The 12,918-nt window shown below is 36.7% G+C and overlaps 1 protein-coding gene across 1 annotated transcript; it reads left to right on the plus strand.

The window, feature by feature from the left end:
• Positions 1-220: 220 nt before the first annotated feature.
• LOC144549730 (cytochrome b) lies at positions 221-3,694 on the plus strand. The gene is made up of 2 exons (XM_078298469.1): positions 221-1,748; positions 2,639-3,694. Exons 1-2 carry the CDS (start codon positions 1,053-1,055, stop codon positions 3,167-3,169), a joined length of 1,227 nt encoding a protein of 408 aa, XP_078154595.1. The 5' UTR covers positions 221-1,052; the 3' UTR covers positions 3,170-3,694.
• Positions 3,695-12,918: the final 9,224 nt, after the last annotated feature.

The raw sequence follows: 12,918 nt of genomic DNA on the forward strand, positions 1-12,918 counted from the left end.
TTTATGGCTACACAAACCGTTGAAGATAGTTCTAAACCTAGGCCAAAACGAACTGGTGCAGGTAGTTTACTGAAACCCTTGAATTCGGAATATGGGAAAGTCGCCCCGGGTTGGGGGACTACTCCTTTTATGGGGGTCGCAATGGCTTTATTCGCTATATTCCTATCTATCATTTTAGAAATTTATAATTCTTCCGTTTTACTTGACGGAATTTTAACCAATTAGGTTTCTACTAACTAAAACTAGGAAGTCATAGTTTTTCCATCCAAAAAAGCCTTTCTAGTTTAAGCTCTACATTTCTAGATATTATGGTAGTTCGACCGCGGAATTTTTTTGTTTCGGTATCTCTGGAATATGAGTGTGTGACTTGTTAGAATTGATCCTATTGATAATACATAGAAAGGGCCTGTTATCTCTATCAAGATGATTCTAATTCGTCAGATATTATTTATTCTAGTATCTGGAACACGAAATAGATAGAGTGGATCAAAAAAAAAATGGAACTATGATTCATACTCACTATTAAGACCTCGCAACCAGACTGAAAAATTCAAGTAGTTCTTAAATAAAAATAAAAAAGAAATTTTCTTCCTTCCAATTTTGTTTGCCCAAAAGACAACTTTTTTTCTCTCGATTTTGTCGAGTCATTACACTGATTCAATAAATGATTATCAAGCGGTTCTTATTCGAAGAACCCTTGCCTTTTGTTTAGCTTGAGACTCAATCATCGTGGCTCTAGTATGAATCTAAGGTTTTAATTGAACTGATTCATAGGATCGCAACAAGATAATTTCTATATTACGCATAAAAAAAAATCCAAAATAGGGAAGAGAAAAGTCAAGAAGCCTCTAATGACCAACATAAGGGAAAGGAAGAAAGACAGATGCGCCAACTTGAGATTTTTTGGCATTATCATCACAAAGAAGATATTCCGGATTTTTCTTATTTCATATCTTCAAGGCAAATCGACCCAATTCAGTGGCTGATGAAGTTTTGAACCTTTTTTCTAATATTCGTTGAAAATTTGTGTGTTTCTGCTTGAGCCGTACGAGATGAAATTTTCATATACGGCTCTTAGAGGGGGACCTGGGTTAGTTACCTATCTCAATAAAGTATATGATTGGTTTGAGGAACGTCTTGAGATTCAGGCAATTGCAGATGATATAACTAGTAAATATGTTCCTCCCCATGTCAACATATTTTATTGTTTAGGGGGAATTACACTTACTTGTTTTCTAGTACAAGTCGCTACCGGTTTTGCTATGACTTTTTACTACCGACCAACCGTTACAGAGGCTTTTTCCTCGGTTCAATACATAATGACCGAGGCCAACTTTGGTTGGTTAATCCGATCAGTTCATCGATGGTCAGCAAGTATGATGGTTTTAATGATGATCCTGCATGTATTTCGTGTGTATCTCACAGGTGGATTTAAAAAACCCCGCGAATTAACTTGGGTCACAGGTGTGGTTTTGGCTGTTTTGACTGCATCATTTGGTGTAACTGGTTATTCTTTGCCTTGGGATCAAATTGGCTATTGGGCAGTCAAAATTGTGACAGGTGTACCTGACGCCATTCCGGTAATAGGATCGCCTTTAGTGGAGTTATTACGCGGAAGTGCTAGTGTGGGTCAATCCACTTTGACTCGTTTTTATAGTTTACATACCTTTGTACTGCCTCTGCTTACTGCCGTATTTATGTTAATGCACTTTCCAATGATACGTAAGCAAGGTATTTCGGGTCCTTTATAGGGAAGGCATATCATAGAGAATTCTAATTCTCATATATCATATCGGGTAGGTTGTGGTATTTCATTGCTACAAGCATGGGTTATTGTAAAATAACACATGTCATTTGGATACTTCTCTTCAACTCCGAAGTATTTTGATACAATACAAATAGTTGAAGTTAATTTTACGAAAGAAAAAAGGCGGATTATGGGAGTGTGTGACTTGAATTATTGATTTGGCTATGCAGATAAAGAATTGGATCTGCCACATTAGAATTCACAACCAAAGGTGTCTCCGCATCCAATCAACACGTAAGTCCCCTACCTAGGAAGGATAGGCTGGTTCACTTGAGGAGAATATCTTCTATGATCATACCGCAACCATGTCATCCATGAACAGGCTCCGTAAGATCCCATAGAGTAGAAATGGAATAAGTCATGTGACATGATCCAATTCTCTATTTATTACACTTACCTTTTTATTATAGTATGGAAATGCATTCATTTTCTTTGCATCGATTGTGATCCGCAATACTATCGGAGTAAAAGAAGGGATCTAAGGAAGAATGTAGGCTAAACTTTTTGATTTTTTATTAGTAACAAGTAAATATTTTGTTTGGAGGTAAGAAACTTGCGATATTGAGGGGATAAATACCAACTAATCAAGAGACATGAGACAATCCACAAAGCAATTGATCATGATCAAATTTGTAAGCCCACTTGGATATTGAGCATTTACCCATAAGAATAGGATTATTTTCAATGAGTAGTTGTAGGTGCAACTTCGGAAAAGAGAATCTGATAAAGCTTTTCTTGCCTAGAGTCATTGAGTCATTATATACCTTAATTCTATTAAGGATCTTCCGCGGTCTTATTTCTTTCACTCTTGCTCGAGCCGGATGATGATAAATTCTCATGTCCGGTTCCTTTGGGGGATGGATCCTAAAGAGTTCACCTATCCCAATAACAAAGAAACCAGACTTAAATGATCCTGTATTAAGAGCTAAATTAGCTAAAGGGATGGGACATAATTATTACGGGGAACCCGCATGGCCCAACGATCTTTTATATATTTTTCCAGTAGTAATTCTAGGTACTATTGCATGTAATGTAGGTTTAGCGGTTCTCGAGCCATCAATGATTGGTGAACCGGCGGATCCGTTTGCAACTCCTCTGGAAATATTACCCGAGTGGTACTTCTTTCCCGTGTTTCAAATACTCCGTACGGTACCCAATAAGTTATTGGGCGTTCTCTTAATGGTTTCTGTGCCAACAGGCTTATTGACAGTACCTTTTCTAGAGAATGTCAATAAATTCCAAAATCCATTTCGCCGCCCAGTAGCTACGACCGTTTTTTTAATCGGTACTGTAGTAGCTCTTTGGTTAGGTATTGGAGCAACATTACCCATTGATAAATCGTTAACTTTAGGTCTTTTTTAGATATTTTTTGATTCATTCAACCGTGAAGTACCATAGGTATCTAGGAAATAGTTACTTCCAAGTGAATCTTCCCTAGATACCTAAAATCCATTTTATTATGATCCATTTCGCGAAAATATAGATTGTGCCAAAGATGCAAAATTGTTTTCTTTTTTCTTTTTATTCTAACTCGAAAAAGAAGAAGAAAAAAAAAATTGCAATGGATTTAAAACGAGAGTTTATTCTTAAGTAAATCAATTGGGAGATGCTTCTCTAGAGTGTCCCATATATGTTTTCTATCTTCCATACGAAAACTGTCAATTCTCATAAGATCTTCTTCAGTCTTACTCAAAAGGTCCAATAGTGTATGTATATTGGCCCTTTTTAGACAATTATACGTTCTAGAAGTCAATTCTAATTGATCAATAAAAATACAATTCAATGGAATTCCTTTTTTGTTTTTCTTTAGATTAGTTAATCTTTTTTGAAAAGTAAAAAGGGGTGGAGTAAACCTGTTTTTATTTTCTTCGAAACTAGTGCCCTCTTCCTCCGCGTGTAAAAAAGGAAGAAATAAATCAATCAAATTACGAGAAGCCTCATAAAGCGCTTCCTTAGGGGTTAAACTTCCATTAGTCCATATTTCTAGAAAAAGTATCTCGTGTTTTTCATTTCCATTCCCACAAGAAAAAATACTATAATTCACATTTCGAACAGGCATGGATACAGCATCTATAGGATAACTTCCATCTTGATAGTTCTTTCTGAGTTCTGTCTGATATCCACGATCTCTCTTGATCTGTAAATCAATACAGAAATCAATGGGCTCTGTCAAGTTAGCTATAGGTTGTGCCGTATCAACGATTTCTACGGAAGGCGGTAAGATGATATCTTGAGCAGTTATGTATCTAGGACCTTTGACGCAAATTGATGCGTCTCTAACTCCATAGAGATTACTTCTCAATACAATTTCTTTCAAATTTAGTAAAATTTCTTGTACGGATTCTTCAATACCTGCTATTGTAGAATATTCGTGCGGCACGCTCCCAAATTTTGCACGTGTGATACATGTTCCTTCTATTTCTCCAAGTAAAGCTCTTCGCAAGGCAATACCGACGGTGTCCGCTTGACCTTTTCTAAGCGGGGACAGAATGAAACGACCATAATAAAGACGCTTACTATCTACTCTTGATTCAACACACTTCCACTGTAGTGTTTGAGTGGATCCTGCTACCTCCTCTCGAACCATAATAGACTAGTATTATTATTTTATCATTGAATCGTTTATTTCTCTTGAAAGTTGAAAGCGGGTTAATTCTTTTACAGACGTCTTTTTTTAGGCGGTCGACATCCATTATGCGGCATAGGTGTTACATCGCGTATACAACTTAATCGCACACCACTTTTAGCAATGGCTCGTAATGCGGCATCTCTTCCACTACCAGCGCCCTTTACCATAACTTCTGCTCGTTGCAAACCTACTGTACGAATAGCATCTACTGCTGTTCTTTGACCAGCATAGGGTGATGCTTTTCTGGAGCTTTTGAATCCACAAGTACCGGCAGAGGACCAGAAAACCACCCGACCTTGTGGGTCTGTAACAGTTATAATGGTATTGTTGAAACTAGCTTGAACATGAATAACCCCTTTTGTTATTCTACGTGCACTCTTCCGTAAACTAAAACGTGCATTCCTACGTAAACCAATACGCACTTTCTTACGTGAACCAATTTTTGGTATAGCTTTTGCCATATTTTATTATCTCATAAATATGAGTTAGAAATAACAAAAAGAAAAAAAGATACAAAGATATCCGTTTCAGGGTAAAATACACCCTTTACTTTAATTATTTCAAATTATTTTATTTGGAATTGGAACATTTCCGCGGGTACTTTTTTTACTTTTTAGAAAGTAAAGTTCTTTTTCGAAAGATTACCCCTGTCTTTGTTTATGCTTCGGATTAGAGCAAATGACTCTAATTCGTCCACGCCTACGAATCAGTCGACATTTTGTACAAATTTTACGAACGGAAGCTCTTATTTTCATATTTCCGTATCCTTTCTTAAACTATGAATCTAATCTTTTGGAAAAAATAAGTCTCTTCGCTTGAATTTTAGAACTTAGAATTTATTACCCTAGAAAAAAAAAAAGAAAAACCTAATCCTTTGAATCTTTGGTATCCTTCAAATCTTCGCTATCCTTCAAATCTTCGCTATCCTTCGAGTCTTCGATACGCTTCGAATCCTTATGGGGAAGTCTATAAATTATACGTCCCTTGCTTGAATCATAACGACTTACTTCAATTTTGACCCTATCCCCCATCAGTATTCGTATAGAACTAGACCGGATCTTTCCTGAAATATAGCCTAGGATGATGGTGTCATTCTCTAGCCGAACGCGGAACATTCCATTGGGTAGGGCTTCCGTAACTAAACCTTCGAAAGTTACTTTTGCTTCTCTCGGGTTTTTTTTTTCTCTCCTATTTTTTTTTTCTGTCATATTTTTTTTTCTCCTATTTTTCTATTTTTATTTTCAAAATAGGGAGGTCGAGATAGAATTCGAGCACTATAGGCGGGGCGATTACCATATATAACATAAGACTTCTCCCCCAATTCTGTTTAGTCGAGCTTCTCGATCTGTCATTATCCCTCGAGAAGTAGAAAGAATAGCAATTCCCATTCCACCCAAAACTTTAGGAATTCCTTGATAGTTGGTATAAATTCGTAAGCCGGGTCGGCTGATACGCTTTAAAAAGGTTCTTGTTCTATATATTCCTTTTCTAGTCTTTCTCTTTTGATGTCGCAAAGTTGAAACCAAGAAATATCTGTTACGTTCCTGATGTTTCCGAACACTTTCAATAAAACCCTCTCGTAGAAGTATTTTAACAATGTTTTCGGTAATATTTGTAGATACTACTCGAACTGTTCCTTTTTTATTCATGTCCGCGTTTCTTATAGAGGTTAGTAAATCAGCAATAGTGTCCTTGCCCATAAGACTCTAATTCTAGGTTCCTCCTAATTTTTATATAATCAACATGTTTTCTTTTTTTTTTCTTTTCATTTTGGATTTTAAAACATATACGTAAAACACAATCTACTAAATTAATTCTTTGATCTAAATTTCGCCTACTAGTATTTATAATACTTCAGGAGCTAATGAAACTATTTTGGTAAAATTCAATTCTCTCAATTCCTCGGCAATCGCGCCAAAAACTCGAGTTCCTTTTGGATTGCCTTTTTGATCAATTATAACCGCTGCATTGTCATCATAGCGGATTATTATACCGTCTTCGCATTTGAACTCTTTACATGTACGTACAATTACAGCTCGAATTACTTCGGATCTTTCTAGAGGCATTTGGGGCAATGCGTCTTTGATTACAGCAACAATAACATCACCAATACGAGCATATCGCTGATTACCAGCAGCTCCTATGACTCGAATACACATCAATTTTCGAGCTCCACTATTATCTGCTACATTTAAAAGGGTCTGAGGTTGAATCATATTATTTTGATTTCAATTTGTTATTTCAATGCAAAAGGATGAAAGAAATATTGTCTTTCCAGAAAGAAAAACCGGGCATTTTTTTTATCTTCCATACCCCTTTTAGGGTTCTATAATCTCTAATCGAATAAATTGACTTCGTATGGGCATTTTACTGGCAGCTATGGAGATAGCTGCTCTAGCTACAGTTTCAGATACTCCCCCCATTTCATAAAGTATACGACCTGGTTTAACAACGGCTACCCAATATTCGGGGGACCCCTTTCCCGAGCCCATACGTGTTTCCGTGGGTCTTAGTGTAACCGGTTTGTCGGGAAATATACGTACCCATATTTTTCCACCACGACGTGCATATCGTGTTATTGCTCTTCGTCCTGCTTCTATCTGTCTCGCCGTGATCCAAGCGGGTTCAAGTGCTTGAAGAGCATATCTACCAAAACAAATACGATTGCCTCGGCAGGATTTTCCTTTCATTCTTCCTCTATGTTGTTTGCGAAATCTGGTTCTTTTGGGGTTATAGTCGATGGTTCTTTCTTAGTTCCATCTCTACTGCAAAACTGGACATGAGAGTTTCTTCTCATCCAGCTCCTCGCGAATGAAATGAGAAAGCATGTAAATTTCTCTAATTCCATAATATTCAAAAATATTACGGTACGGATAGATACACATTAATAGATAATAGAAAAAGTTAGGTTTTTTTATTTTTTATATTGAATTTGTTAAAATAGAAAAATATAATATATAGTCAAGAAAGAAGATCTAGAATATATCTAGATGTGTGTGTATATTTATCTAAATTCTATATTTATAGATAATGTAATCCTTCTTAAAAAAAATATCCTTATTTTTACTCTTATTGAATCGCGGTAAAGTATTCTAATTCAATAAGAATTTCGCGGGCGAATATTTACTCTTTCCTCTCTTATTTGTTAATTTATAAACTTACCAAATAAGACAATTTTTTTGGTTTGTTCCGCCATCCCACCCAATGAAGTGTTAGGATTCTTTTCAATAAAATCCTATGGAATCATAGGTTCTGTCGTTCCCACTGCTTCTCCTTGAATGGTTAGGTCTGAATCCCGCAATGGAGCTTCCAAAAAATTTCTTTCCGAGTTAATTTTCTCAGTTTTATTAACCCGGGCAGCTCTTTATTATTGCTTTAAATTTGTAGTTCTTGTTTCAAGTTACGATTTTTAATTCTCTATTATTTTTATTATATTGATGCTTTATCACATTGCCTTTTATGATGTAATTCATAGACCATACATAGTGGAATCCTATATCTTATTTATTTCCTCTTCCTTCTTTCTATCATCCCTCCCTTTATCCACATCCCTTTAGTTTTGCTTCACAACCTAGAATCCCATTTCTTTTTTAGAGAAAAAATTGCAGTTGCTACAACTATATGACACATCTACTCATTTATGATAGAGGTATTTATTCATATAGTGACTGTTTCTTAGTTAGGATCTCGACAATACGAAGCAATAGGTTGGTTATTAGTTAATTTTCTATAATTACTAAGTTTTTTTCTTTTTTAAAGAAAAAAATAACGAGTCACACACTAAGCATAGCAATTAATTATATTAAATGATTTATCAATTTTCATTAAATCTTATAGAAAGAGGTAGAATTTCTTCTTTTGCAGGGATTTCAGGAAAAAAGTCTCTTGTCATTTTTGATTCTATCAATGGACAGAATCCGAAGACAAGATTAGTTATTCTTCGTCTACGAATATCCAAATTTTTACACCTAATACTCCATAGATAGTTCGAATTGGATAGCAGCAATAATCAATTTTAGCGCGAATTGTTTGGAGGGGAAGTCTACCCTTTTTAATGGATTCGGCACGTGCAATTTCTTTTCCTCCGAGACGACCCGCAATTTTTACTTTGACTCCCCTTATATCTGCTTTTTTAGTTAATTCAATGGCTTTTTTCATTGCCTTTCGGAATGAAACTCTATTTTTTAATTGGAAAGCTATATATTCTGCAAGAATGTTAGGCTGTCTATAAGGTTCTTTAACTTTTTCGATAGAAATATTAAGTCTCTGGTTTACAGAGTTAATTTCCTTTTGTAGATCTTTCTCTAATTCTTCGATTGCTCCTTTTTTCTTTAATAAATTTGGGAATCCAATATGGATTATGACGTGGATCGTATCGATTTCTTTTTGAATTTCTATATGTGTAATTACTTCGGAACTTGAACCTGAGTCCATTTTTCTATTATGTGTAATTACTTCGGAACTTGAGTCTGATTCTATTTTTCTATTCGAGCCCTTTTTCCTATTCTTTTGTATATAGTTCTTGATACAATCCCTTATTTTTTTATCTTCCTGTAGACCTTCAGAATAATTTTTTGGTTGTGCGAACCAAAAGGAATGGTGTTTTTGGGTTGTACCAAGTCTGAAACCGAGTGGATTTATTTTTTGTCCCATATTTTTCTATTCTATATTTTTTTTACTGGGAATCGAAATCTTAGATGGATCTAAAGGTTATTTAGATTTCTTTACTATATTTAGTACAATTGTTATATGACACATGCTTTTTTTTATGGGGAAACTACGTCCTCGAGCCCGAGGTCTGAATTTTTTCATAATAGTACTCCTACTAACTTCGGCTTTAGTAATGAATAAATTCGCTTTGTCGAAATCCCTATAATGAGTAGCATTTGCTGCTGCCGAATAAACCAACTTTAAGATGGGATAAGATGCTCGATAAGGCATGAGGTTCAGTATCATAACAGTTTCTTCGTAGTAACGCCAGCGAATCTCGTCAAGAACTCTTTGTGCTTTGAAAACAGACATAGGGATACGTTTTTGTGCTTTGAAAACTCGCTCGAACTTAAGTAGACGATCGGTTGGAACTTTCCTCGCGAGTTTCCTTAGCACACTTTTCTTCTTCTTTATCCTAGGGATATACTTTACTAGTTTGAAACTTGTCATAAATAAGGTTATTCCCCGCCTACCTTTACTTTATTTTGAATTTTTTTTTCTTCTTAATCTTTCTATTCAGAATTCAGTTAACGACGAGATTTAGTATCCTTTCTTGCATTTTCATAACTCGTGAAATGCCGAGTAGGCACGAATTCCCCCAATTTGCGACCTACCATAGGATTTGTTATGTAAATAGGTATATGTTCCTTTCCATTATGAATCGCGATTGTATGTCCAACCATTGTGGGTAGAATGCTAGATGCCCGGGACCACGTTACTATTGTTTCTTTCTCCTCCTTCATATTGACCTTTTCTATCTTTGCCAATAAATGATGAGCTACAAAAGGATTCGTTTTTTTTCGTGTCACAGCTGATTACTCCTTTTTTCCTTTTTAAAGAGTGGCATTCTATGTCCAATATCTCGATCGAAGTACGGAGGTCAGAATAAATAGAATAATGATCAATGGAAAAAAGAAAAAAATCCTTTAGCTGGATAAGGGGCGGATGTAGCCAAGTGGATCAAGGCAGTGGATTGTGAATCCACCATGCGCGGGTTCAATTCCCGTCGTTCGCCCATCGCATTATTGCAAATTCCAAAAATGCAATTTTCCATATTCCTTTCCTAGTTACGTATTTACTTACGGCGACGAAGAATAAAACTATCGCTATATTTTTTCCTTTTTCTAGTTCTTCTTCCAAGCGCAGGATAACCCCAAGGGGTTGTGGGTTTTTTTCTACCAATGGGAGCTTTCCCTTCACCGCCCCCATGGGGGTGGTCCACAGGGTTCATAACTACCCCTCTTACTACGGGGCGTTTACCTAGCCAACACTTAGATCCGGCTCTACCCAAACTTTTTTGGTTCACCCCAACATTACCCACTTGTCCGACTGTTGCTAAGCAGTTTTGGGATACTAAACGGACCTCCCCAGATGGTAATCTTAAAGTGGCCGATTTACCCTCTTTTGCAATGAGTTTCGCTACAGCACCTGCTGCTCTAGCTAATTGCCCACCCCTTCCACGTGTGATTTCTATGTTATGCATGGCCGTGCCTAAGGGCATATCGGTTGAAGTAGATTCTTCTTTTCTCTCAAAAAACCCCTTCCCAAACTGTACAAGCTTCTTCCAAAGCATACGGCTTTCTAGATGTATATGACGATCTCTAGACAGATGGATCTTATATGAATCATATGATGAAGTACCACATGAGTGGATATATAGGAAAGGAATCCAAATCTGCCGAATCGCTCATGTTATGATCTTCTACATCCTAGGTCTCTGCGTTCCGTCATCTGGCTTATGTTCTTCATGTAGCATTCAGATCGAATGACTCTATGAAATTACGTCGATACTTCCACATATTATGGGTAACGTAGGAGACATCCCTATTTTCCCCCGGGGGTCTTAATTACCACTGCTTAGCTTTCAATTTGCCTCTGACCATCAAATTAAATGTGAATAACCCGTCCTCCTCTCTTTGAAACAAGGGGCGCTTCCGGTTCTGTGCGTGCTTCAAACAATTTTGTCTTCTCCATATTACCATATCTCTAGAGTCAATAATTTTCTATGAGGAACTACTGAACTCAATCACTTGCTGCCGTTACTCAACAGTTTTCTGTTGAGGTCTATCCCGTAGAGGTAGTCAAATTGGATCAGTGATCGATTTCTAGGTTTCGTCGTAAACCTAATTGGTTACTTCCAATTACGTAAATCAATAGTTCAAACCGCACTCAAAGGTAGGGCATTTCCCATTGATATAGGAACTTTTGTACCAGAAACAATAGTATCTCCAATTATAGCCCCTCTGGGATGTAAAATATATCTCTTCTCACCATCCCCATAGTGTATGAGACAAATGTATGCATTTCGATTAGGGTCGTATTCTATGGTTACGATTCTACCAGATATGTCTTTTTGATTCCGTCGAAAATCGATTTTACGGTATAGGCGCTTATGACCTCCCCCTCTATGCCTTGCGGTAATGATTCCTCTGGAATTACGACCTTTACCACAACGGTGCCGTCCATGGATCAAATTATTTCGTGGATTGGATTTCACTTGCCTGTCTACGGTTCCCTTGCGTGTGCTCGGGATAGGTGTTTTGTATAAATGTTTCGCCGTATTATTAAGTATTCTCCTTTAGTTTTTTTCTCTATCTAGAAGTGGAATAGAATAACCCGGTTGAAGGGTAATGATCATACGTCTGTAATGCATTGTATGGCCCAGAATAGGTCCTATTCTTCTACCTTTTCCAGGTAGTCGATGGCTATTCACAGCTACCACCTTAACACCAAAGAAGAGTTCGACCCAATGCTTTATTTCTGTCTTAGTGAATCCCGATTCGACATTAAAAGTATATTGATTCTTTCCCAATAAACGAAGACTTTTTTCTGTAAATACTGCGTATTTGATTCCATCCATAAATCGACTTTCCCTCCTATGCTCTGAGTTCCAGTATCGATAAGAATTCGAGTTCTTATTGTTCTTATGTTATGGTATGAATATACCATACCAATTCGTTATGTATGGATGATGGATGAGATTCCATGGATAGAGAGCCAGTTCCAATAGACTTATGGAACGTTCCCGTTCGTGTGCATCCAGCAGGAATTGAACCCGCAAATTTACCAATTATGAGTTGGGCGCTTTAACCATTCAGCCATGGATGCTTAACAGGGATCATCGTACATCGTAAATAACCAATTTTCATATAGAAAGACATATCATAGAAAAATGAAATCGAAAATATTCCGAGATGGCAAATATTCGGAGATGACTATGAAAACACCTCTCTGGATCCTCGAATTGAAAGAGAGATTGAGAGGGATCAAGAATCCTAATTCTCGCTATTTGGAATGGATCCAATTCTATTGAGTCTGACTCATAGTGATCATTTCTCTTTAGCAAAGAATGACCTTGGTTATCAAAGGATTGAACAACCGGGATCCATTTACTTATGATACCTAGTTGGCATTGATAACAAGGATCTAATGAATTATGAGTTTAATAGATCCTCTTTAGCAGAAAGACGTATATTCCTTGCTCATTATCAGACAATCACTTATTCCCAAACCTCGTGTGGGACTAATCGTTTTCATTTACCATCTCATGGAAAACCCTTTTCGTTCCGCTTAGCCCTATCGGGTATTTTAGTGATAGGTTCTATAGGAACTGGACGATCCTATTTGGTCAAATACCTAACGAAAAATTACGATTTTCCTTTCATTAAGGTACGAGGGCTTCTTATTCCACAAGAACGAAAGCACCTTTTCATTCTTTCATATACTAGGGGTTTTTACTTGGAAAAGACAATGTTCCATACTAAATCGGGTC

The sequence above is a fragment of the Carex rostrata genome, unplaced genomic scaffold (assembly GCF_964058835.1).
Source record: "Carex rostrata unplaced genomic scaffold, lpCarRost1.2 SCAFFOLD_49, whole genome shotgun sequence".
In the NCBI taxonomy this organism is placed as follows: Eukaryota; Viridiplantae; Streptophyta; class Magnoliopsida; order Poales; family Cyperaceae; genus Carex; species Carex rostrata.

What these genes read in the sequence shown, in the direction of transcription:
- LOC144549730 (XM_078298469.1), top strand. Translation starts at nt 1,053, where the DNA reads ATGAAATTTTCATATACGGCTCTTAGAGGGGGACCTGGGTTAGTTACC. An exon ending in AAGGTATTTCGGGTCCTTTA is followed by an intron (nt 1,749 to 2,638) that starts TAGGGAAGGCAT and finishes GGATGATGATAA; the next exon opens with ATTCTCATGTCCGGTTCCTT.